The sequence below is a fragment of the Podarcis raffonei genome, chromosome 4 (genome assembly GCF_027172205.1).
Source record: "Podarcis raffonei isolate rPodRaf1 chromosome 4, rPodRaf1.pri, whole genome shotgun sequence".
NCBI classification, from domain to species: Eukaryota; Metazoa; Chordata; class Lepidosauria; order Squamata; family Lacertidae; genus Podarcis; species Podarcis raffonei.
This window is the reverse complement of record NC_070605.1, coordinates 47,178,952-47,206,672: the sequence shown is the minus strand read 5'-3', so window position 1 is coordinate 47,206,672 and position 27,721 is coordinate 47,178,952. Positions and strand designations below refer to the sequence as shown.

Sequence of the window (27,721 nt, the reverse complement as noted above, 5' to 3'; positions counted from 1 at the left end):
AATGTTGTCATAATTTACTACAGGTAGATGTTATTCAATTGTTGATCGTGAAATATTTGGTTCAGTTTATTCTGATTCCAAGTGTAAACTAATCCCTCTTAATCTGCAATGAGAAACATTTGGGAAAACTGAATGAACAGATCATGTAAAAGGCTTGACCAGAATGTCCTCAAACATTTCCATGTGTTTAGATATCAGACACTGGCACCTACACTTGTGTTGCCACAAGTTCAAGCGGGGAAACATCTTGGAGTGCTGTGCTAGATGTGACAGGTAAGCCATACCGAGCTATTTTTTAAAATAAAACGAAAGTGTTTTATGTGTGGGTACATGTGTTAGATTGTGCATGTGTTACGTGTGGGGGAGTGAGATATTGCATGTGCATGTGTATATTTGAAGGGCATGTGATGGTGTGCATATCCAGACCTGCTAGCTTTTGGAATGTAGCACTGACAGCTTTTGACTTGTTTGTTTGTTTATTTATTTAGTCTAGCCATTAGAAGCCAGAGTAAAAACAGAATAAAATATATTAGACAGTTAAAATAATTATGAAAACCAGACATTCTCATAGAGAACACACTAGAGATAACAAATATATCCGTTTCAGTTTTTCTCAGTTTCTAAAGTTTAGTACATTCCCTTTCTGCATAAAAATGCAGATAAATTTCTTCCGATATACTCATTTTTTATGTGATTTTTCCTAATATGTACATTATTTGCAAGCAATCTTTACCGATGCAATGCATTTTTGTACATTATTTCCCCCTAATATATACATCTTCTGACTACAGGGAAAATTTGTATGAAGAGTGAATTTTGAAGAATACCTGTGTTTTAGTTTCCATATTGGTTCTGGAAGTGTGGATTAGACATGTTCACATTAAAAAGTGAAATAATCAAATTTCTCCCCAAACCTGAAACACACAACCTTATCTTTATGCTGGTCTCTTTGCTCATTCTAAACTGGGTTATCATATTAGGCCATTCAGATGCTGAGGTTGCACATTCAGTGAACCTAGGAAATGGCTACCTCTGTTCTTCCCTCTATTCATATTCATTGAACACCCGAGCAGAGCCCCTGCATGTGTAGCTATATGTGCAGAAGACTCTTTCCATGTGAGAACCCTACTAGAAATTGTATGCCATTTTACATGAACAAAGGCGCCCATGCAGCTATAAATACATAACCTTGGGGTGGGATTTACCTAATAAGCCCCATCTGCAGAAGCCTTGCACAAGGACTTTCAGTTTTGTAACAATGTTGTCTCTCCTTCCTCACATGCTCCTCAAAATTGGCTCAGGGTGGGTCAGGACAAACCCCAGAAATGTTGATGGGGCAAGGAGAGAAAAGAACTTTCAGTCTGGCAAGCTGAAATGCTTGTGCAGATGGAATGATTGAAAGAGTGGAATGTTGAATTCCACCCTTTGTTTGAGTGTTCAATAAATGGTCAGAGGAGGATGGGCAGAGTCTGCCACCTTTTCTATGGGTGCATTAATTAGGCATATGAGTTGGATGTCTGAACAGGACTACTGTGTATTTTAAATATGTTTTTGATGTTTTGTTTTTACTTCACCTTTATTAAACAGATTTTATTTTCAAAATGTAAGCATTTGTCTCACACAGAATCTGGAGGAGCAGCCGTCAGCAGAAATTATGATTCAAATGACCTCCCTGGACCACCATCCAAGCCTCAGGTCATGGATGTCACTAAGAATAGTGTCACCTTGTCTTGGCAGCCAGGCACCCCTGGAAACCTCCCAACTAGTGCATATATCATTGAGGCTTTTAGGTATGTTACAAATTCCATTTTCCTTATGCATTGATACAGTTAGGGGGATCTGCACGTTTGAACAAACTCATTTTGAAAGGTTAAGACATGATAATTCCGTTCTAAAATCTTATTTATGAACCTTCTGTTTTAAAGGAATATTTCAAAAAACATACGTGGTTTGTTGGATTTACAGGAATATATACTGAGGTGGAATCTAGACACATATAAAAACTGCTGTGAAAATTCTTTTTCTTAAAGTATTTTTTAAAAAATACATTGAATTTTCCATAAGGCTCACCGTCACCATCTAGTGTCACATTGTATATTGCACTGAAAACACACTTAAAACATTTTATTTGCAGCTGTATAGCTGAGACCAGAGTCTGCTTTTGTCTTGGAAGCAATGCAAACACACAGCACTGTCATTCACACTAGGTTTTTATCAGTAATGCTCAGTATCATTAAAAGCAGATAGAATTCTTTATTGATAACATTTTGTTGGGCTTCCATACATTCATCTTCTAAATAATATAAAGCCTGGAGGGGGGAAAAGGTGCTCTCTAACCTTCGTAACGTCCATTTTGACCTGGCAGTAAACCACAGTAATATCCCATCAGGCTTTCAAACGTGTCATGTATTTAAGATATATTTTGTAGCACAACAAAAGCCTATGACCTCAGTTTATTTCTACAGAAGACCAGTTCAATAACTAGACATTGGAAACATAGTCATTCAATAATATTCTTTTGCAGATGTGCTTTGGAACAGCTGTAATTTTGCTTGTAAACTTTGTGCAAAGAAGACAAGAGAATTTTAACCATATTCTATTAAAGTTATTCTTTTAGAATATTTGTTCTTCTCAACATTCTTCCCCCATCTCATTTCTATTTTACAGGAATTTTTCTAACAGGCTATTAACATTATCAGCATTTATTGTGAGCTGTGTGGCTTTGATTTTTGTACTCTTTGTTGATTGATTCAGCTGAAACAATCAGAACTATTTAATGATCTTAGTAGTGTATGTAAACTTTCCCCCTCCTTCTGTGGCAGTGGACTGAAACTTGATCTGAGTGTTTTCTAACTTTGTGTTGCTTTGATCTATAGTCTTCCAATATATTTTCATTGCAGTCAGTCGGTGAGCAATAGCTGGCAAACAGTTGCTAACCATGTAAAAACAACACCTTACACTGTGAGAGGACTCCGTCCAAACACCATCTACCTGTTTATGGTGAGAGCTATCAACTCACAAGGTTTGAGTGATCCCAGCACCATGTCAGACCCTGTCCGAACACAAGGTAACTTCATTCTGTTTTTCAGGAGCATGATTGCAGTTATAGTAATATATAAAGTAGCTGTCCTCTCTCTTTGTCACACTCTACCGATATGGTTTCACGACCTAGCATGACAAAGAAATAGAACCCAGGACAGGGCTATGCAGAAGGGAGAGTACCATCACCTAGTGAAGCTGATTGGCAAGAAATTCAGGACTCACAGAAGACAGTAATTCTTTGCACAACAATTAATGTTTGCAATTTTCTGTCACAAGTTTTTGGTTAAGATGGCTTAAAACGGGTTAAGCAACATTGTGTAGCATACATGTATAGAAAATGGATAGAAATGAAACTTCCATGTTCAGAGGCAGTTCACCTGAGAATACTATGTGCTGTGGACAAATAGGGGAGGGCTGTCATCCCAGAAGTCATCTGACTGAGCAGTGTTGGAAACCAGAGTACTGAACTACATGAACTCTCTATCGGATCCAGCTGGGTCTGCTTCTATCTCTTTTCACCTCAGCGATGAAACTCACTGGGTGAGATTGGGCCAGACACTCTGTTAACCTTATCTTCTTTTCAGGTTTTTTGCTGCTGTTTAGTTTTATTTATTAAATTTATTTATTGTTTCACACAACTAAAATGAGTCCTAAAGCAATGGTTAAGATAAGTAAAAAAACAAACTTGTACATTAAAATATATAGTATAACAATACAAACATACATGATATCCACATCCAGAGCAAGAAAAAAACACCAGAAATAGCTGTGATGTTTTCTGGAGGAAGAGAAATCCACATATGTAGTTTATCTTGAAATCTTTGGAAGAAGGACTTGATTTATGATTTTCCCTAACCAAAGCCAGGGAAAAGGGGGACAATCCTGAAGAAATGAGTGTAGTGAATTATTCATTCCATGAGCAGTCTGAAGGATGGCAGCACAACAGGCCCTTTCGGTGATGGCTCCCTGTTTGTGGAATGCTCTCCCCAGGGATGCTCACCTGGTGACTTCATTACATATCTTTAGGCGCCAGGCAAAAATGTATCTCTATAACCAGGCCTTTAGCTAATGAACATTCTATGGCCTTTTAAAGAGTTGTGGTTTTTTGTGTGGTTTTTTTGAAGGGGGAATTATTGGTGTGTTTTGGTTTTTATTATGTATTTTGTGTTTTCATTTTGTATTTTTATGTTGTGAACCACCCTATGATATTTGGATGAAAGGGACTATACAAATTATTATTATTATTAATGTTTGAAGATTATCTCATTGATTTGCATACATCTGTTAATTTTAGATAGTTTGTTTTATTACTTTATATGGTTTTTTTTTTGTTTTGTTTTGCAGCATGCAAGCCATGCCACTTAAATCCTTTCTCCTGTTAATCTTAGGCCCTTCATGTGCCTAATGTAAGCCTCTGTCCTTGACATCCATAGTAGTAACCAGAGCAAGTGGCAGGGTCAGGCGATGAAGCAGGGAGGAATAGGAAAGGATGACTGGGGAAAGGATCTGTTTCCATCATGTTGAGCTTTATAAACATTTCACCAAGGCCAAATGTATGGAAGCTGCTGACTTTTGTCCTTTTGTCATTCAGGCATCCCATGAATGATATTCTGGGGCAGAGAATGATGGATGATGAAAGCAGTATGCATATAAGTGCTGAGAATGTGTGTGTGTTTTTGTAGGGCTCCTACACCTTTGCAATGGGAAACAAGCTGCACTGAGCCTTATGTAAAAAGGTAAAGGGACCCCTGACTATTAGGTCCAGTCACAGACAACTCTGGGGTTGCGGCGCTCATCTCACTTTACTGGCCGAGGGAGCCGGCGTACAGCTTCCGGGTCATGTGGCCAACATGACTAAGCCGCTTCTGGCAAACCAGAGCAGGGCACGGAAACACGGTTTACCTTTCCACCAGAGTGGTGCCTATTTATCTGCTTGCACTGTGTGCTTTTGAACTGCTAGGTTGGCAGGAGCTGGGACCAAGCAACGGGAGCTCAACCCGTCGTGGGGATTTGAACCGCCGACCTTCCGATCAGCCCTAGGCTCTGTGGTTTAACCCACAGCACCACCCACGTCCCATCATGCCTTATGTACATGATGATAAATCTGAGTCCAGCTCCTTTTCTCTTTGCCTCTGCAGCAAGGACCTGGAGAGCTATGGGTTCTCTCTCCTTCTTTACATATTGGTGGGCACTAACTAGTTACTATAATAAAAAGCATACACCACCAAATGTATTAGTTTTAAGTAAGTTAATACAGGCAAAGCACAAACTAAAGCAGTTATTTTGGCTTTAGCTAGCCTCTGTTTCTTGGACACACTTCCATTGAAAGGCATTTATTATTATTATTATTATTATTATTATTATTATTATTATTATTATTATTGACTTAGCTCCGTGTGGCATGGAAGTACCTGAGACCAGAAAGGAGCAAAGCAGCTGCAAACTTCTCCTCAGGAGCTCACATGTTCCTGCAGTCCCACTAAACCATTGTTTACATGTTATGCAAACCAGGCCAGTGAGGTATAGCTCATCAGTAACATATTTTACCCCAGTTTATTCATTACTACTGGGACTTTTAAATCACATGTGAAGGAAGAAGGAAATCTTCCAGTTTTCACTTATTTTCAAGAAGAATGCAGTCATCTAGCCCCATGTGTCTATTTAGAGACAGAGACATGCACACACACACACACACACACACACACACACACACGCCTAGTACAGAAGACTATATAAAGGGATAGTACATGCATGGGATAACATATGCAGTTACGTAGTTTTGTCAGTTATCGCCTACTGCACATATTCTTCAAATATTTAGAGCGGGAAGCAGAATTGCACACTGGCCCCTGCTCCTAATCTCCATGTGCTGCATTGGGTTTGGATGCTAGGGGAGTGCCTCAAATTATTGCCATCCATTCAGCAAATCAGATGTAGCCAGTTTCCTTTGCTTCCTGGACTCACTATGAGTGCCTCAGCATGCTGGCCTTTATGTTGTTAATATCATCCAGCTCTGCAAGGAGAGACCGCATTTTGCATCAGTATGTCAGATTTTACCTGACAGACTGACAAAAGATTTTATTTCATTAAAACAGTTCTTTTCTTTACTTTCTGTGTGCGTTGTAGTTTCTATTTTCACAAGCTGTCTGCCAGCCACATGTGCTCCAGCATGTATAACACTGACAGCCTTTGTGGTATCCTATAGTTTAGCGAAATTAAATAATGAATTCAAATGACACTTAGCATAATGTTTTGATGTAATTTCAAATGCGGTTCTCATCTAGCCCGGCCTTACAAAGAAAGCTGACATCCAAGGAAAGAGCCTATTCACACTAGCCATTACAAAGGAAAGAATCAGCTAAAAGCACTGATGCATGATATCATTTGCAATAGGTATCTATGACCATAGGCCTTAGTCTCTAACAAATACAATTATACATTATGGTTACTTTTATACCAACAAATTAAAATTGTAGCTTAGTAATGGAAGGGCTGTTTTTGTCAGATTCCATTTTCTCCTTTATGCAGCTCATCTCACTTTTTCTTTTTGGAGCTGTTGTGAGGTTGCCTTGAGTGGGAGCAGATTGCTCTGATCCCTTCAGAGATACGTTGAGTCTGATTGCGCCATAACTGGTCTCTGTCCCACCAAACAATTTCCGTCATTCTCAGTACAAAAGCATACTAAGTCCTTCCCAAGTCCCACTGTAGCACAACCCCTCACGTCCTGCTGCAACTGAAGTTCCATCACTTATCAGAACCACACATTTGATCCATACAATAATTATATAAATAAAGAAGAAGAAATTTTTGGCAATAGAAATGTCATGGTTCAGCTAAGCTGTCATTAATAAAACGAATGTATCTCCAAGGCTTATTTTTGTCTTGGAGAAAGTACTAGTTACAAAAAGTACCCATAGAAGCTTTGAAATTTTGACAGAAAATGTTTCCTACATTTATTTGGGAGGACAAAGAATCATGAGTGTCTTTCCATAATCAGAAAGAGAAAAGTCACCTTAGCCTATCCAAACATGGCTATATATATATTTTTTGCAATGAGACTGAAAATTAAATACAGATGGATCAGTTAATAGCAAGACATGCATGGTATGAAATAACAAGACAGTTATAAGAGCCCGTTGTCTCCCTTTATCTTGGTTTTACCCAGGTAAATGTTAAAAGCTGGATATAATGTCTTATTTTATATATTGATTCAGTACTATAAGCCTCAGGTAAGAATATTTCAGTCCACATCTGTCTGTATTGACTTCTTCTATTTTTAATCCATGGTCTTAATCATATCCAGGTGTTCCATATAGGTAAAACATGGGTTTTTAAGATTTAGGGGCATATTTTTGGATTACTAATTGGACTTACAAGATCATTTTTAAAATGGGTGGAGATATTATTTAAATATGGTACTAACAAGTGGAATACTAATTTGGGTTATTTTGAAAAATCAGCTGATTTTAAATATCCTAAAGGAATGTTTTCTAAATCAATTGTCAATTTTTGTCTGCTAACTACTGTATACAACAAATTTGAAACTGAGATGAAGGAAAATGCTAGGCAGAACCATTGCAGTGTATTGACTGGTATGGCTAAAGGTTCTGGTCATTCAATTTGTAAAAGAAAGACAGCCATTTTAAATAAGCTATGACTGGCAACATACAAATCAATGGTAATTGTTCATCATTGTTGAATATGTGATCTGTCTTCCCTCTTTTTGTGTATACCGTATAGTGGAAATGTCCTACCATGATACTATATTGGGTTTATACAAGAGATTAAGGAGACAACAAAATAATGTTTACCTTTATGTGTGCATGCACACGAAAGCTCATACCAATAACAAAGTTGGTCTCTAAGGTGCTACTGGAAGGAATTTTTTTATTTTGTTGCGGCTACGGCATACCAACACGGCTACCTACCTTTAACAAAAAAAAAATTATAATGAAAACACCCTATATACTCATAGACACTATTGGGTATTGGCCAAGACCCTAGTGTTCCAAGATGTCCCACTCCTGGAGCCATTGCTGCTGCTCCCCATCCTTACCCACTCTTCCACTTGGGCAAATGAGTGGGGACAGCAGTGAGGACCACCAGCAGCTATCACTGCCACTTAGTGCTCTGCGTAGTAGTCTGTGTAGTAGTCACATTTTGGCCTGAATAAATCCAGTCAAGTGGAAGATTAGGGTTTTACCCCCATGCACTTTACATCACTGCCAAATGCACAGAGACAAACACAGGTAACATTTTGTAGAGAAATTGTTGTGCACAAGTTATTAGTATCATTATGATTGTTTTAATTCCATCCCTTTCTTTACCATGAGGTCCCAGAACAGGTTACCACAATTAAACACAATGTAAAAACAACTTACAATCACAAAAATAAGGTGGATCCTAAAAATATACATCTCAGATGGCAAAAGCCTATATTGATATGAGTATTTATGAATTCTACAGTTATGTTTCAAGGCCTTTTAATAAAACTCTGAAATATTATTGCAAGTAATGCACACAATTTTAATTGGGGAAAATAATTTGCTTAAATTTTGAATCTGGCCTGCTAGTTCATGGCACATCAAGGCTGTTATTATTTTAGTGTTTCAAAGCTTTCACATCATACATCTTTAGGTAATTAAAATATGTAAGAATGTATCTATAATAGTTATTAGAATAGGTTTCATATATTACCAGATGTGAAAATACAAAATGTTTCCTCCATGCCCTGTTAGGTCTGCAGTTCAGTCTCATCCACTGCATTAATTGAAAACCAACTAACTAATTCCAGTAAGGATATTGAATTAAATATTCATTAAGCTTTTTAGTCATCATAATGAATTAAATATTCTGATTGGCTTTCCTCATGTGTGTTTGACCCAACAGATATCAGCCCACCAGCGCAAGGCGTGGATCACAGGCAGGTGCAAAAAGAGCTTGGGGATGTCATTGTGCGGCTTCATAATCCTGTTGTGCTAACCCCTACCACTGTCCAAGTGACCTGGACGGTAAGATTTTTGTGAATATACAGCGAAAGCTCTACTCTTTCCCTTTTAATTCCTTTTATTATTATTTCCCTGGAGACCCCCAAAAATGCACAATGAAAGCATGTATCCCTGTACATACAGCACAACTTATAAAAATAAATGCTCATATTTTGTTTTTGAAGTTGAAAAGTAATTTAAGAAGCGTAGTAACAAAAACAAGCAGCCGCACACTCAGCAACTTTTACAGTAACTGCTCTTGGAATTATGCTTTCTGGCTTTTACAGTGAAAGTATGCCATTGCGCGCACGCGCTCTCTCTCTGTGTGTGTGTGTGTGTGTGTGTGTGTGTGTGTGTTTATGTTTCTAATGTGGGGGTTAATATAGTATTCTGTTTGCCCTGGTAAATCTAATATTTTAGTCAAAGAGAGCCGTTCTAAAGTGAAATGCACAGACATGGGATCACCTGAAGATGTACACTCAATAGAAGAGATGTATCTAAAACTATCTAAGGCTGATTGAACAGTATACTTCTATACAATATGTACCTATTAAGTGATCCACAAGTTTAGTGTGAACCTTTGTAACTGGTTGTTGATTTTCTGAAGCATTTGCAAATGAAATGAAGCTCCACCGTTCTCCTGCAAAGGTATCTTTGTGCTTTGTTCCTCTTGCCAGTCTTAATTTTGTGAGTCATTTTTTCCATAAGGACAATGCACCACATTCTCTTGTGCCAAGCATTCAAGTTCACACCTTTTCAGTCCTTCCAGATCGTTACTATAACCATACATGCAGCCGCCAAGAAAAATCCAATTAATTTTTAATTCTTTATGGTGATTATGATTAGACAATGAGAATCATGCAAGGGTTTCTGTATATACGTTTTTGATTAACCTGAAAAGATTCAGGTGAATAAAAGCACTGCACTGGCACAGTTACATTACTCTTTCGAAGACCGGCAGTTTCCATGACATTGCTGTACAGCACACAACATTTTAACTGCATGTTTATTTTCTTATAACAAAGATGTCTTAGCAGAATGTCTCTTGAAGCTGCTGTAAAGCAGGAGTGATATTTACAAGATTCTTCGGCATGGATATCCTGCTGAGTGATCAAAATTAGACAGTGATATTTTAATACTTCTCTGTCCAGTTCCATGCAATGGGCCTTCTTCCCAGAAGACTCGGTTTCCTAATGACCTTTTGTAGTAATCTACTTCCTTCCTAGAAGGCATTCTCTGATTCATGCCTAAGGTAAAGAGTGGTATTTGATTCTGTAGTATGAGCTTCAGTGGTATCAAAGCCACTATCATCTTGGCATTACCTACAACATTCCTGTTCAAGCAATGATGTTTGTAAATTTGATGCTATTAGAGAGAAAGCTTCAAAATGTAGCATTTCTTTCCCCACTACTTTTGGGAAGGAATTTGTAACTGTAGAAGCAAAACTTATCTAGACCGCAAAATTAGCAGCTCTGTCCTTCGGGCTGTTTCCCTCTGGGGTAGCAGGTGGAGGAGGGATTACCACAGATGGGAAATCAAGACTAATTCACCAAGGAAGCACAAAGTGCAACAAGGAATATATTTCTGCAATATGAATTTTGCTGTAGGCATAGGAGCAATGAAACATGGGGAAGACAATGAAACATGGGGAAGACGTGTGAAACCTAAATATTTTGGGATATATGTTATATTCATGAAAGAAATAATATAATTGTGTGCTGTAGAGCTATAGCTATCTCTAAACATTTGGGCACCCTGTACCTCAGTCCTGCACTCATGCATCTTCATTACCTTCATCAAACTCACAAAGCCTTTGTGAGGATGAAATGGGGGGAGGAGAGCCATGTACACCACCTTGAGATCCTTGGAAGATAAAGGTGGCATATAAAACAAACAGACAGACAGACAGACATTACCAGGTGTGTCATAGAGGTAGAAGCAAAAAGCATTGAGTAGCTTACTTACAGTTGCCCCTACAGCACTGACATGGGCCTGGTATAAAAGCAAACTCCATTCAGTTAGCAGAATCCTGCCTTGTTAAGTGATTGAAGTGATATTAATATTTTAGGCAAATTTAAAGCAGAGTTGATAGAGGTCATTTGGTCACAGTCCGCTGAAATACCAAATCTTGAGAAGTCCAATGCAAGCAGTATGTGTTAGGGAGAACCAAAAGGAAGTGAGTAAAATCTCCCTTTTTGCTACTGTTCTTTCACAATGAAAAGGGACACATATTTCTTACTGCAAAGCAAAATAACAATTATTATGATTACTAATTCCAATTTACATGCTAGAGGAGAAAAGCAGTGACCCACTACCAACCAGGCAGCACACAATACCCACCAGAGACATGTGAAAATTGCTTCAGGGAGGAAACAGAAAAGGAAGAGAAAAGTCAGAGCAGCTAATTAAAAAGTTTCCAGCACCCAGGACAAAACCAATTAATTATCCAGTATCCAAAATAACATCCATATTATCCAGAGAGTGAAGCCAGGATTATTAACTTAACACAAAGACCCAGTACAAGTAGCTGGCAAATGCCAAATGAGTAATGACCCTTTATTTTTACCTTTTGCAATTTGGAATTTGGTTAGGCAGGAGACAGGCAATATGTTTTTGGCAGTCTGACTGCTGGCAGGCAACTTTCGGCCACTCCCACTTTCTGTTCTACTCTTGTTATTTCTGTCAACAGTTATTTGGAAATCCTCCCTTCTGTTGCAAAGTTTTATTGTCTGAAAATACCCTCTATATTACTACAGTATAGCATGAAGCTAACGAGATAGGAGGGAAATGATGTTGAAAAATGACACTATCAACCATCAAGGCCCTTTTATTCTAAAAAAGTATATAATTTAATTTATGCCCAAAACAAAAGCAGCAGTTTTATAGTAACTTTCCACTCTGATACATTCTTATAATTAGATTTTAAAATACTGTTACCTCCCATTGTATGCATTTTTATTTAATTTAAAAGTAAAAAAGAATGCTGTACTATTTCATCCACTAAGATTATAATGGAATGGGAAATTATCAGATTTTGTAGTAGTAGTAGTAGTAGTAGTAGTAGTAACTTTGAAACATTTTTTTTTCTGCCAAAATCTCTGAATGTTGCCTCTTGGCTGTCTCTCATAAGCTACTTTGCAGTTTGCCAAACAGAACACCTGGAATGAACATTCGAAAAGGGAGCCAATCTTGTAGGAGAATCTGAGTAGCAAGCAAGCTAATTGGTGTTTGCTCCTGCCACCTCTTGTCTATTTCTTCTGATGTAGGTGGTCATTTTGTATACCTAGACCTCACACCATTGATGAACTGTTTCCAAGGAACAGATTTGCATCCACTATAAACTATGGCCACAATCTAGCACAGTCAAAAGGGCTTTCTTAAATTAGGATTTGAGGAAGGGGAAGAGCCTATGCACTTGAAAGAAATTCCTCCCTTGGCTAATAAACTTAGTATGCCATTATGTAATCACTTGTAAACTGGTTATCTGTACTACCTTGCTAGATTATAAGGAAAATCTTAGTATTCCCCTGCTGGCTTGGAGCTTTGCTCAGGTCTATGATTGCCTTGCTAAGTGGCAGATTAGCTTGCAAAGTGATTGTGTGGTAAATTAGCTCTAGGTAAAGTGGTGAAGAGACTTACCATATATCTGTCCTGATCAGAAATCTAGGGGAATTCGAAGATTCTTCTCAACACATGGTAGGACAAGTTCTGAGGACCATACCAGGTGGTTATTGTGATACCATCATAGATTTCCAGTTGGACACATCATAATCTCTATTCACGCATAATGTCTGGATTGTAAGTAGTAGAGCCAACTGTGAAATTCTGTAAGGCTTCTTTTCATAGCAAAAATGTGATCATACAGTTGACAGTGTGACAACACAGAATTGCTAACAAAGTCAGCTCATGTTTCTCTTGTATTTACAGAAGCCAAAATTAAAATCAGTCACATTCATATCTATCGTGCTTCACTGTTCCACTTAATTAGAGAACAGCATCGATAACACATGGCCTCGTATTTTTTCAGTAACACAGAAATTATAACTTGCCTTGGATAATACATAATAGTTACTGAGAGTGACATATGATTAGTTCAGTCTATTACAAAGACCACCAAAAGTATGGAATCATTTTGAAACAGTGGATGAGTCTTTAAAACTGTTTTGTTTTTATAGTATTCATGGGTTTAACTATGCCCAATACAGCATTTTTTTAAATTTCTGATTCTTTGCTCATCCATAGCTCAGATCGGTAGCAATTTTAATGAATTTTGCATTATAGTTCTTACTATCTTTCTTATGATATTAATAAATATGTACCGGTAATTAAGGAGGAATTCTTCAAATTTCAATGTGCCACAGAAATTAACCTTTAATAATAATAATATTTGTTTGCAGGAACATAATATATGAATTAAAAGTTTTGAAATTTGTCCAGAAGTTAAAAGTCTGAAAGTGGTTATTCTCAACTATATTGGGTAATTTTAGCAAGACTGTTTAGGAGATCTGGCATCAGCTTCTGGCTATGTAGAGTTTTATTGATAGAGTATTAAACATTATCGAATGATGGCAACTGTTCTATAGCTTACAAGGTACATTTAACAAAATATTAACAAAGAGGGGAACGGCCTCAATTACCATTATACTTTGACCTTACAAATACTTGTGACAGTGCTATTGCTTGAATTGGTTGCTGGTTCCAATAGTTTTATTAGCACTTTTTAGTATACAGTATTATTTGCAATCCTTTCATCCTCATAAGCAGACATGTGAGGTGAGGTAGTTCATTAAAATGCATGCTTTAATTAAAACTGGAGTATCTCGAAAGTCTCTGAAGTGTATACTTTCAGTGTAACATGTGTATGATGTGTGACAGCTATTTGATGGTCATTTGTGTTTAACAAGGAGAGAGTTCACAGGGTGGATGCCATTCTGTGTACATATTATCAAGGTATACATATTACCAAGACACAAAGCATGACCACTCTTGTGTTGCACTGATTGATACAGGAGTGGGTCTTGTCAGCCTGTAGTCTGCCATCTGCCTTACTAGTGGGCTAAGCAGGATCTTGATCATCCCTAGATATTGCCCATGCTCTGTTTTCATATAGGACATTGTTGTTACTAGTATACTTAGCATGGATGATAGTTTTTTGCTCAACGATGTTTAAGCGTTACACAGAACACCTGTGATATAACTGTTAGAACATGCCTTACTAAGCAAATTTGAGTTCCTTTAATGTTCTCAGAATGACTTATTAGACACATAGTGAGAATGAATCTGAACCAGATATAGTTAGTTGAACCTAGGTACCATTGAAATCAATAAACTTAGTCATGATTTTAGGTTGCATTGATTTCGAAGGAAACTAAGTTCAGGTAACTTAGTCAGAATCCATCACACATTAATCAATTGTTAATTGGAAAAAAGGTTTTTGGACTTTTATATCCGTGACAACATTTTTCCATATGAAATGTTTATTTTATTCATTCGTTCATATATCCCACCTTTTAAGAAACCTCGTTGCAAGGCAGCATTTCTGTATCATCCAGTGGTACTGTAGACCTTTATGAGGGCTGGATATAAAAACAGATGTCACTATAACACATCAAGAATGTGCTGACAAACCACAGTTGTAAACTTCTTTGCAATTATTCCTGCTGCTGCCAGCATTATAGTACCTAGTTACTATTTAGAAACCAAAGTGACATTTGGGATCTAGGAACTGTGCAACAAAACTTGCTTTGACCCAACACATTGTTCATTTTGTGGCCAGGATACATAACTGATATATGTAACTATGAACAGGGGTACAAATCAGGAGTGGACAGTGTCGTAGGGCAACAGAGCTTACCTTACCTCTTGACAGCTGAGTCACTGCCACTTATCAAGAAGGAGAAGAAAATAGAGAGGTGAAGCAACAGAGGTCAGTATGGTGCAAATGCATTGGTGGAACCAATTCAGCACTCTTGTTGGTATTTTTATACTGGCAAGTTCTGACTCCCCCCACCCCGCCCCTTCGATTCCTGGTATATAGCAGTGACTCATATGATGGGAGGTCAGGTGAGCCCAACTGTCTCAACACGCCATCCACTGCTGGTATAAATATTTTTATTTATTTTTTGCAAAATTTAAGATCCGAATAATTTTTAATGCATATTTTAAACATACTTTCTCCAAATACACATTTCTAAGTGTGTTTTCTCTCAGAACACACATTTGTAAACACATGTTGACACTAAGTAGGGTCAGGAAGCACAGAACTCACTGGGATAACATTAGTCCAGGAACTTCAGATCAGGTCTGTTTGTATTATTAGAAATGACCATGATTGATTTCTTCTAACAACCCTACCTGGAAATATCGACCTTCCTTGGGAACTCTTCTGCTAATGAATGGTTGCTGGGTGTGATTAATAAAAGATGATGGAAAATTACTCTACATATCTTCAAAGCCACTTTTAGCATTTGGACCACATATTCTCTAGAGTTGAGTTCTTTCATTGAAAGAAACATTGGTACTATATTCAGGGTCAAATCAAGCCCTGCTTCTAGGAAGAGGAAAAAACGAGGGGAAGGGATGTGTATGTATGAGAAGCAGAGGAAGTAAGATACAGAAAAAGAAAGGTGGAAAAGGATGGGGGGGAAATAGCAGGGGAACAAATAGGTTTAAAATATTTTGTTTAAATGAGAAAAGGGGGGAAGGTTGAGGTTAACAATAATATGAAAGAGCAACAGAGTTATTGAGAAATTAAAGCATGGTGAAATGAGAGAGGGGAGAGCGCAGGATGACAAATGAGAGAATTGTGTTGGGAAATTGGGAGGCATTAAGGCCCTGCACTCAGGAGCAAGTGTGGGAGGAGAAGATACTTGGTTCCTGTCCTGTTCAGCAATTCAGTGCAGTATCAAAGAGTACACTCTTTGAACTTAATGGGCATGACTAACATAGGTCCATTAATTTCATTGGCATAGCTGTCAACCTTCCCTTATTCCAGCGCTGCTTCCCGCTGCTATCCCGGATTGTTAGATATCCCATAGACTGTCCCCGGGACAGGTGAGGCTGCTGATCCCTTATTTTCAAATCTGAAAGTTGGCAGCTATGTTCATTGGGTCTAGCCTGAGTAGAACTTAATTGAATACCACCCTCTGCCTTCAGCATCCAAGACCAGTTTTTAAGTTAGCACTGTCACCTGGGCCACCAGATTTTTGCAAGCCTGCCTCTGAGTGTGAGCAAAGGACTTAAGCCCACTACTATAATTTAGATATGACCATTTTTAAAGCTTAAATTTGGTGGCTTAAACAAGACTATCTTAAGTCATGTAGCTTTATTCATGTTATGTCTTGGTAGGAAGTCTCTGCGGAAGGGTGGGGGCTGCTGAGCATTGATAACTGGGAGAGAGCAGGGGGCGGGTTTTTCTTTCATCTATGTTTGCTGCTGTGTGAGTCTTGGACACTTTTTATTCTGCATCCATTTCTTTACATATAATAATGCAATCCAAGTCTGTGGCCTGAAGTTAATACTTTTCCACATATGGTAAGACAGGAAAACTTCACAGCCATCAAAGTCAAATACTAATATGTAAGGAAAAACAAAATATTCCTTTTATTGCTGCACCATATACCTTGAATACCGTAGGTTGTGGCTATATATAACAAACTATAGAGAGTAACTGAAAGTGTGTTTTGTAGTAAACACTTGGTTCATAAAGTATCTATGTCCGTAAAGCATTTAATTAATGAAACTCAAATGTGGATAAAAACAATTTGTCCTGATTTACAAACCCCCTTCATTTGGAAGCAGCTGCTTAATGTTCTTCTTAAAAACACAGCTTGATTCTTTCAGTATTAACAAGCTATTATTGTGAGTTATGTCCCTCCTTCAGTGCATAAATTCCCTTAAAGTGTATCTAGAGAAGTTTATAAAATGCAAGCTTAATGCTGTTGTAACATATGTTGCAAGGTTTTTTAACAACGGCAGTTTTGATGAAACATATTTATGCATTGATCTCATAAATTTTATTTCAGTTTCTTGTTTAGCTTGTTGTGTGTGCTTTCCTATAATAAGAACCTGATCCCCCATTGAATAAGTTAATGAGAAGTGTAAAGAGAATTTAGTAAAGGTAATTGATATTAGTAAGATGGCATAGGTCTTTAACCTTGCACTCATTCATTTTTGATATAGCCCAATATAACTCTTAATTCTGGGAAATCTTTGATGAGCTAAGCAAGCTGTCAAGAGAGTGAAGAAAATCCTACTTTGTTGAATCTTGACTTTCTGGCTAGAATTAACCATTCAACCAGCTGTATACAGATATACTAAATATGCCTTGTATGTTATTCTTTTGGGCACTTTGCTTGACCACAAAGCAAACACTTTTTAGAACAAAGCAGCATATTTGTGCAAACATCCCTGTACCCCACTTTCAGTGTTTCTAATAACTGTTGGATGAGTGCATTCAATTTGGCAGTTTTGTTTATTGAGCCAGGGTGGATGGGTTTTATTCCAAAACGAAATTATCTGTGTATGGAAGCTCAGAGAAAATGAAGTAAAATTCCTTCTTCATCTGATGGTGGAAATGTTTCTGTTAATATTATTGCAGGTTGACCGCCAATCACAATTTATTCAAGGTTATCGAGTCATATATCGCCAAACATCAGGCCTACCTTCCCCTTCTGCATGGCAGACCCTAGAGGCCAAAGTTCCCACAGAGCGCAGTGCTGTCCTAGTCAACTTGAAGAAAGGAGTTACTTATGAAATTAAAGTTCGGCCATACTTCAATGAGTTTCAAGGGATGGACAGTGAATCAAAATCTGCCCGTACCACTGAAGAAGGTAAATAAAAGTTATTAAAGTAATAATAGGCTTGTATGTTTTGGCGAGTTAATTACATATTGTCCAGTATGCATACGGGGCTTTCCATAAGTAGGAGTTAGCCTGTTTTCTTCAATGAAGTTGAATGTGTACACCAGAATTCCACAGTAGTCATAGACTCATAGAGTTGGAAGGGACCCTTAGTATCATCTAGTCCAACTGCCTGCAATACAGGAATATGCAGCTGTCCCCTACAGGGGTCGGACCTGCAACCTTGGCATTACCAGTGCCACAGTCTAGCCAACTGAGCTATCCAGTCAATTGCAATTCCTGGTGTCTTTGTGGCTATATATGCCCCACTTACTGTGTTTTCGTTCATTATATTTCTATGCATAATGAAAAAAATAGCAGGCATACTTAACAAGATGTATTAGTACCTTTTTAAATAAAAGAAAGAGAATGTTAGTAAATAGACAATTGAAATGAAGAGAAATAAATAGTGTGGTTTCTAGGATTTGTATTGGTACCATTGTTATTCTGCTAATTTATAAATTAACTGAGAAAGCGAAATTTGCAGGTGACAACAAATTATTTAGGGTGGCAGTGAAGAGGTCCACTGAATCTCCAAATCAGGTGTAACTAAAAGGTAAAATTCATGTTAGGGATCACTAAATAGAGATGAAAAATAAAACAGTATTATAATGCCTTTATATAAGCCCATGCTATGGGCAATTTTGGAATACTGTGTATAAATAGTTCTGGTTGCAAACACCAGTTGTGGTCTCAAATAGTTCCAGCCTCAAAAAAATGTTATAGATCTTCCAGAGGTACAGAAAATGGCAACTAAAATTAACAAGAAGTTGGAGCACTTGTGCTACAGAGATAAGCTAAAGTGCTTTGATTCTCTTGCTTTAGAAAAAAAAATATGGCTAAGGGAAGACAATGCAGACATTTATAAAATTATGACTGGTGTGAAGAAAGAAGCAGAAGAAGGTTCTTCCTCTTTCATGACAAAACAACTTGGGGGCAATGAAATTGATGGAATGTAGATTTAGGGTATCCATCCTTCTTTGCACAATGCATAATCGTTTATAAATCACAAATGTGGAGATGGTTTGGGTGCTGGCTTATATGGTTTTGAAGGAAAGTCAGACAAATTGGTGAAGTTATTGGTATATTCACTGATAATAACCATAATACCTAAATGAAATTTCAGAGGAAATGTTCCCCTGAATACCATTTGCTGGGAGGCAAACAACAGGAAAGGTCTTCTAGATCCTAGAAGCATCTAGATGGCCCTGTTGCAGACAAGAGGCTGGACTAGTTATGCGCGTCTTCATAGGCACACAAAAATAAGGTTAGGAAATGGTTAAAAAAACAACCATTAGACAAACTCAGTCACCCAAGTAGGATTGAATTATTATTTTTTTGCATATTTTTGTTGTTAATATCACTTATTATAGTTTTTTCCCAGTAAAATAAAAAGTAAGAACTGCTAAATGAAAAAGATATCTTTTTTTATTATTCCAATTCTGTAGACTTCTTGAAGACTGAGTGATGGTTTCAGTAATGGCTGTTATTTTCCAGTAGTGTATGCCAGGGTATTGCACATTCTGAAGGCTACTTCTTTGTAGAGCGAAGGCTTTTAGACTGTCCCTGCCTATAGATATGTTAAACTCATGGGCCCTAAACTGTTGTGTAGATTAATGTAACCTTCAGCCACTCTGCCTCTTGGTGTCTCCTTCAGCATAAAAAAAGAAAGAAAGAAAAAGACTGTAACAAATTGTACTGTCAACAGTTAAATGTCAGATACTGGGGGGGGGTTTTTGGTTAAAGTATCTGCTTGTATAGGAGACTATTTATAGGCTTACGTGCAAAAACTACTGCATTCACAAACTGTCATTGCATGGCCATTTTCTTTAGTTCCTTAATTATCTTTGTAATTATCTTGGGTTTATGCTTTTTTTAGACATAATCGCAAGAAATCTTTTTAATGAAAATGGTTCACTTCTCAGAGAAAAAGGGCAATCTTTTTAAAAGTGTCATATTTTATGCATTGATATGATTCTGCTTAAGGGAATACCATTTCAATAGAAGAAAAACCTGTTTTAGAAATGGCTTTAGATATATGATATGAGTACTGTATTTTTTCAGTCGCAGAATGTGTATTTTTAGTCAGGGAAATACTTAAAATAAGTATATCTCATTTTTCACGGAACTGAGTATAAGAGGAAATGTTTCTTCTGGGGCCCAACTCAAAAAATCGATTTTATCACAGTTCCCCCCCACCCTTTTTCCTGAAGTCCAGACATTTGTCACAATTCAGTATCCATTCATCTCCTACCTCTTTGGCCTTGTGAAAGTAACAAATGGAATTCTGTTTGGTTGTGTCTGGAAAAGATGAGCAGTGATTTTGGTGCTTTAATATCTGTGGGAAGGAACTGAGCACTGGAATAATTGACCTGTCAAGAATCAGGCATGGTGTTCTCCACAAGTCAGCAGCAAGGGAAATGAGAAAACAGTTTAAAAATGTTATTTTTCAGTATGGTCCATTTAATAACTGCAACACTGTCAGGGAAGTGCTTTAATTTATATTATGGTGTCAACTCTTGCAGTGGTATTATACAGATGAAGATAGAACAGTTAGATTACATAGCTAGAAATTACATATTGTATTGGCATATATGTGTGTGTATAGGCATATGTGCAAGTATGTAGATGTAAAAATAGTTCCAGTTCCTCCATGCTCTCACTCAATCAAGCTTTAAACCAGATTCCTGTGTATTTTCTAGACCTTAAAACTCACATGGCGTGCTGAACATTTTATTAGTAAACTTTAAAATCATGTAATTGTTTTGTTTCTTTTTTCAGTTGCATGATGCAGAAAAGCTAGAAGTCATTAGCTGTAGGTGTATTAAGTAGAAAAATGAAGATAGATGGGTTCCATAATGTGTATGCATACAGTGTTATGTGGGGGTATACGTTGATAAACCCTATACAGTGGTACCTCTGGTTACGTACTTAATTCGTTCCGGAGGTCCGTTCTTAACCTGAAACTGTTCTTAACCTGAAGCACCACTTTAGCTAATGGGGCCTTCCGCTACTGCCGCACTGCCACCGAGCGATTTCTGTTCTCATCCTGAAGCAAAGTACTGTTTTTGGGGGACCAGAGGCGGGCAGGTATGGAGGACTCCCTGGTCCTGAATGGGGTAACTGTGCCCCTGAAGGACCAGGTGTGTAGCATGGGAGTCATTTTGGACTCCCAGCTGCCCATGGAGGCGCAGGTCAATTCTGTGTCCAGGGCAGCTGTCTACCAGCTCCATCTGATACTCAGGCTGAGACCCTATCTGCCTGCGGACTGTCTCGCCAGAGTGGTGCATGCTCTAGTTATCTGCCACTTGGACTATTCCAATGCGCTCTACATGCGGCTACCTTTGAAGGTGACCCGGAAACTGCAACTTATCCAGAATGTGGCAGCAAGACTGGTGACTGGGAGTGGCTGCCAAGACCACATAACACTGTTCCTGAACGACCTACATTGGCTCCCAGTATGTTTCCAAGCACAATTCAAAGTGTTGGTGCTGACCTTTAATGCCCTAAACGGCCTCGGCCCAGATTACCTGAAGGAGCATCTCCCCCCCCCCATCGTCCAGCCAGGCACTGAGGTCCAGCGTCGAGGGCCTTCTGGCAGTTCCCTTACTGTGAGAAGTGAGGTTATAGGGAACCAGGCAGAGGGCCTTCTCAGTGATGGAGCCCGCCCTGTGGAATCCCCTCCCACCAGATGTCAAGGAAATAAACAACTACCTGACGCTTAAAAGACATCTGAAGGCAGCCCTGTTTAGGGAAGTTTTTAATGTTTGAAGTTTTACCCGGTTTAATATTCTTTTGGGAGCCACCCAGAGTGGCTGGGGAAACCCAGCCAGATGGGCGGGCTATAAATAAATTATTATTATTATTATTATTATTATTATTATTATTATTATTATTATTTCCTTTTGGACTGGCCAACCTCTAAACCTACCCATGATAGACCAATTTGCGGGCCTGTCTAGGATCCACAGTCAGGGCCATCAAGGTAAGCTGTAAGCCTCTGGTGGCCGATGGTTGTCACCCAAAGATCAGGCTGCAGCTGGCTAGCAGCACTGGCCCGCAACACCGCTGTGCTAGGTAAGAACAAGCATACTTCAGTACTTCAGTCACTGAGCAATGCTATCCTTCAGGATAATCCATTCCATTCTCTTTCTCTCCCACGGTTAACAGTCAATTAGCACTACTCATTCAGAAAGTTCAGTTCTCATTGCCTGTTTTGGGATACTTCCCTCGAGGTTTTTGTTTTTGATTGTTTTACTAAACTTTTTTTGTTACTTCTGTAAACCTCAAAACCTCTCTCTTGTGCACTGATGGTGCCTTTTGGCTACTAAAAGAGAAATAGAGGGAATAATGTTTCTTTCCCGTCTTTCAGTTATTTTGCAATAAATTGCCATGATGCAGCGAGTCTTTTTAGCCATGGGTTGCACATGAACTGCAATGCCTCTTTGCTTTCTTTCTCATTTAACCTCTCCACTGGGTGTGGGGGAACAGCCAGAAAGTAAGCAGACACGAAACCTATGTTGTGTATCAAAACCAGCTGCACACTTCTCTGGGTCGCAACCCATGTGCCTTTAGGGCCTTCGGAGATCATCATCAATATTTCTAGAGTGCTTAAATTGTACAAGGTGATGTAAAGCATATAAAAATATGCAAGAGTTCTGCTCACAGACTTTACAGTATACGTTTAAATGATATCAAAAGAAATTAGACTAAGCAGCACAAAAGTAAAACTGAATGTAAATATCCAGCATGAAAAAACCTAAATAAATATTCTGCATGAAAAAAACCCTAAATAAATATTAGTCTGGCATGAATAAGGTTCAGAATGGCAAAACAAACAAAAATGCACTGGGGTATTAATTTGACATGACACTCAGCCCTGGAATATGTGAAGCAAAGGAAAGACGGCATTTGCATACATTGCTGTTCCCACACTACTGAATAGGACAGACATCTGGGATTAGGGGCAAAGAAATTAAGATCACACTGTCATTCAGTATGTGCTGCACACCTGTACATACTATGTTGGTGTTGAGCATAAGCTTTTAGAATACTTAACGAAGTGTTTTTCCTTCAATTTATTACATCTCTCTGCTCCAGCTCCAAGTGCCCCACCACAATCTGTTACTGTTCTCACAGTTGGAAACCACAACAGTACCAGTATAAGTATTTCCTGGGATCCTCCACCCCCAGATCACCAGAATGGAATCATTCAAGAATACAAGGTAGGAATGAAATGTAGCAGGAAGAAAGCATCTCAAAATATAATGTATGTTTTCTGTAGCATCATTTAGTTTTAAAAGAGTTCTGCAATAATCATCCCCGTAACATTGCTGTGGTGTAGCTCATGGTATTCCCATGTCACAAATACAGGAATTGAGAGAGAGTCTTTTTTTCAGGCAGTTCAGTATAAAATTGGCTTTTCAGTTGTGTCTTCATTTATCTTTAAAACAACTTATAATTTGTGAGAGACGCTTACTAGCTCAATACCCTCCAGTGAGCTTATATAGCTGAACAGAGAGTTGATTCTGGAGACCCAGATACTCTCTGCTATTCCAGCCGTGCGTATCTTAAAATAACAAGATAGCTCAACAGCAATCCTTTTTGTAGATTTGAAAAAAACATCTATATAACTGGTAGTATAAGGTTTGGAGTGTGGTATGATCTTTTACTGAGAATTCCAACATCCTGGAGGAACAAAGGTGTCTGTTTGCTATTATGGAAGAGGTGAGACTTCTGATAAATCTTGGGTTCAATTTTGATGTAACAAAGCCAATGTCGTTGACAGAGCCAAAGCTGCAGGAGAGTTTCAGCCTTCCTTTTAGGTATATCACTGTTCTAAAAAGGAGCAATTCCCCCTAGGCACACACAAGAGTTTGCATTCTCCAATTGAGGCTTTAAACTTTTTTTTCCTAGCAGTTCGCTGAATTGAAAACTGTTTTTGAAGCTCTTCAAAAGAGCTTGTGATCAGACCCAGTCTTTGACATTTTTGCACCCGAAGCAAAAAAATAAAATAAAATAAAAATGACAGCAGCACCCCTTCCATCCTGCTTAGGACTGGAACTCATTGTTTTTTAATTACACAGAGGGAGAGGAGGTCAGAGGAGGTAGTAGAAGGGCACCTTTTCTGGAATCTGTTGCCCAAAGCAACCACTTCATGTTGCTTCATGGTAAGACTGCTTTGTTTGTGGTTCAGGAAAGGCGAGCCACTATTAGAAAACAACATTCAAAGACCACACTGGGCATGCAGAGAGAACTGTAAAACTAACAGACACCTGGCCACAACTGTTACCAGAGTAGAACTCACCCTTCTTATATTAAGCTGCCTCTCATAACTGGACTATGTACAATAACTTCCTTGTTCCATGGGTTGTAGGTTCTCCATGTTTCTTACCTATATTGCTTACTATGCCCTAAGGATTTCAGTTTAAGAGAATTTTAGTTAGCATACATGGCAATTAATGCTAATTTGCTCCAGTTATTTGGCTAAGTAGAAACATCTGCATGATTTTTACAATGAGAGTCTATTTACCTGAAGGGCATGGTATGCATTATAACAAGTGATTGTATATGTTTCATTGATAGTTCATTTACCTGTTAAATGGATAGGCATGATTGCATCAGTGCAGAAGATAGCATTTATTTTTATTCTTTATATGAGGAACATAGAATATTTTTGTGAGATGGGTGAATGCCCTTGACATGTGACATTTATTATAGCAATGTGCTTCCTATTAGTAAAAGCCAGAAGTAGAAGCCAGAAGGGGGGAAAGGCAATGTAATACCTTTTGTGTACATATTGCCAGAAGCACACACCACTTTTTATATATATAAAGATGCAGTCTGAGAGATTTTTGCTGTCTCAGTCCTCTGAGTGCACATAGCCTGTTCCAGTGCCTCCAGTGTACAAGAAAAGGCCCTGTTATAGAGATTCGTTTGATTGTTTTCATAAGAAACAGGATCACTCTGAACAGGAATAACACACAACACCACTTACAACATTTGACCAGCATCACCTTTCTTTGGTACTGTAATTTCACAGATGAATACATGATTGCTTGAGGTCCCTAGAGTGCTCGTTAATGGATTCTGCACTATTACAATAATTGAATACCAAGATATTTTTTTGACTAAAATAGAATTCCTGCAATTTTCTCAAATTCCTGCATTCTCAAAAAAAACCCCATGAATAAATAAGTGAAACAAATAAATGCCTTGGAATAATCTGTTTGGTGCTGCAAAGTGATGCATTGGGTGGCTATACAGTGGCGCTTGGGTTGTGAACGTGATCCGTGCGGGAGGCACGTTCGCAACCCGCAGCGCCGCATCTGCGCACGCACGGGTCATAATTCGGCGCTTCTGCGCATGTGCAAAGCGTGATTTAGTTTTTCTGCGCATGTGCGAGCGCCGAAACCCGAAAGTAACCCGTTCCGGTACTTTCAGGTTCGGCGCGGTCCACAACCCGAAAATGCGCAACCTCAAACACCTGTAACTCAAGGTATGACTATAATCAACTCCATACCACAAAGTGATGGTTTAAATACACATGTGTGGTATTTAAGGTGCCTTTTGTGCATTTCTTTAGTTATAGCAAGAAGAAGAAACCTGGATTCTGAAACCTGGATTCCTAAACAATTTCAGTAATGGCAGCAATAAGAGAAACAGAAAGTAGACAGATAATGTATTAGCACCTACAAGAACTCCTTCCCTTTCATATATTAGGGTATTTTTGGCCTCCTGGCAGCTGTATTGTAGGGCACTCTAAGTTATCATTTCTTGTCCCCAATACTATAATATTTATATAAAACAGTTGGGAGAAGTCAATAAAAGATGTGAGAATGACATGTCATTAGAACACTGATGATACCCACCTCTATGTATTACTCTGTATTGGTCTTCAAATGTTTTTTATCATTTATATTTTATTGCCAAATGACTTTATATTTTATAATAGAAAGTGATTCTTAAATGAAATCAATGTGTGATGGCATTTGATGGCTCATAGTTTCTCCCCAAGGGTATTTATTTATTTATTTATTTATTTATACATACATACATACATACATACATACATACCCACCCACCCCACCCACTCTGGGCGGCTCCCAACAGAATGTTAAAAATGTGATTGAACATTAAAAACTTCCCTAAACAGGGCTGCCTTCAGATGTCTTCTAACAGTCAAATAGTTGTTTATTTCCTTGACATCTGGTGGGAGGGCTCCATCACTGAGAAGGCCCTCTGCCTGGTTCCCTGTAACCGCATTTATTGTAGTCAGGGAACCACCAGAAGGCCCTCGGAGCTGGACTTCAGTGTCCGGGCTGAATGATGGGGGTGGAGAAGCTCCTTCAGGTATACTGGACCGAGGCTGTTTAGGGCTTTAAAGGCCTAAACGCTAAACACCAACACTTTTATTTGTTCTAGGAAACGTACTGGGAGCCAATGTAGGTCATTCAGGAACAGTGTTATGTGGTCTTGGCAGCCAATTCCAGTCACCAGTCTAGCTGCCACTTTCTGTAATTTCTGGGTGACCTTCAAAGGTAGCCCCATGTAGAGCGCATTGCAGTAGTCCAAGCAGGAGATAACTAGAGCATGCACCACTCTGGCGAGACAGTCCGCAGGCAGATAGGGTCTCAGCCTGCGTACCAGATGGAGCTGGTAGACAGCTGCCCTGGACACAGAATTGACCTGCGCCTCCATGGACAGCTGGGAGTCCAAAATGATTCCCATGCTACACACCTGGTCTTTCAGGGGCACAGTTACCCCATTCAGGACCAGGGAGTCCTCCACATCCGCCTGTCCCCCCAAAGCAGTACTTTGTTAGTAGCATAGAATAACTTCAATGTTAGTCAGAGACAGCCAAAATGCTTCTCTCCAGATGTTGTTGGCTATGATTTCCATCATCCTGGACCATTAGACATGCTGCTACCCCTAAGTAAAAACAATATTGTTAGTATCAGCCTGTCTTAGAGTTAATAATAATGATGATGATGTTGCATGTATTAATATTTCTTTCACTAAAAGTTCAAAATATAACAATTCAGATTTATGTATATTTATTTTTGTAATTAGGATTGCTACTACCTTGTATTCTCAAAGGGGTATTATCAATTGTATCTACATAATTCAACCTCCCTCTTTCAGATCTGGTGCTTGGGTAATGAAACAAAATTTCATATCAACAAGACTGTTGATGCAGCCATTCGATCTGTTGTCATTGGAGGCCTGTATCCAGGTATTCAATACAGAATAGAAGTTGCAGCAAGTACCAGTGCTGGTGTTGGAGTGAAAAGTGAACCTCAGCCCATAATAATTGGTAAGTGGTTATTTATCTTGCAGTTGTATTTTGTGTCCTTAGCATATTACAATACCTTTCTGCAGTCGTAGATGAAAATATAAAATAGTTGAATTACTCTTTCAGTTAAGAAAAGTTTCCAAAATGAAAACAGATTAAAGGGCTGGTTTTCCTGAGTTTAACAAACAGAGATTATTGTGTGAAATTAATATTGCATTATGAATTTATCACTGCAACAGCTTGATAGATTTATAGAACACCTAACTAAAGCTTTCTCTTGAGCCTGTTAAGATTGCTAGATTATTGCTTTACTTAGGTTGCTGGTGCCCAAGGCCATGTTTAAAGGTTGTTTTTGTAGCATTTGTGGGTTACTGTTTATCAGCTATTCTAAGCAGATGATCTATCCTATATTATGCCAAAGCACAAAGATTCTCAAGTCCAAAATAGAGAGGGAAACTGGTAATACTATCCCTTTTCTTTGAACTGCCTTTTTTTTA

The 27,721-nt window shown here is 38.4% G+C and overlaps 1 protein-coding gene across 20 annotated transcripts in view; it reads left to right on the top strand.

The window, feature by feature from the left end:
- ROBO2 (roundabout guidance receptor 2) overlaps positions 1-27,721 on the top strand; it is a 968,715-nt gene that overhangs the window by 866,861 nt on the left and 74,133 nt on the right. For all 20 annotated transcript variants that reach the window (XM_053386472.1, XM_053386491.1, XM_053386489.1 and 17 more), the window contains 7 exons: positions 192-273; positions 1,625-1,790; positions 2,901-3,067; positions 8,932-9,053; positions 17,629-17,860; positions 23,030-23,154; positions 27,074-27,245. In XM_053386472.1, coding sequence (XP_053242447.1) covers positions 192-273; positions 1,625-1,790; positions 2,901-3,067; positions 8,932-9,053; positions 17,629-17,860; positions 23,030-23,154; positions 27,074-27,245 — 1,066 coding nt within the window. The remainder of the gene's footprint in view (positions 1-191; positions 274-1,624; positions 1,791-2,900; positions 3,068-8,931; positions 9,054-17,628; positions 17,861-23,029; positions 23,155-27,073; positions 27,246-27,721) is intronic.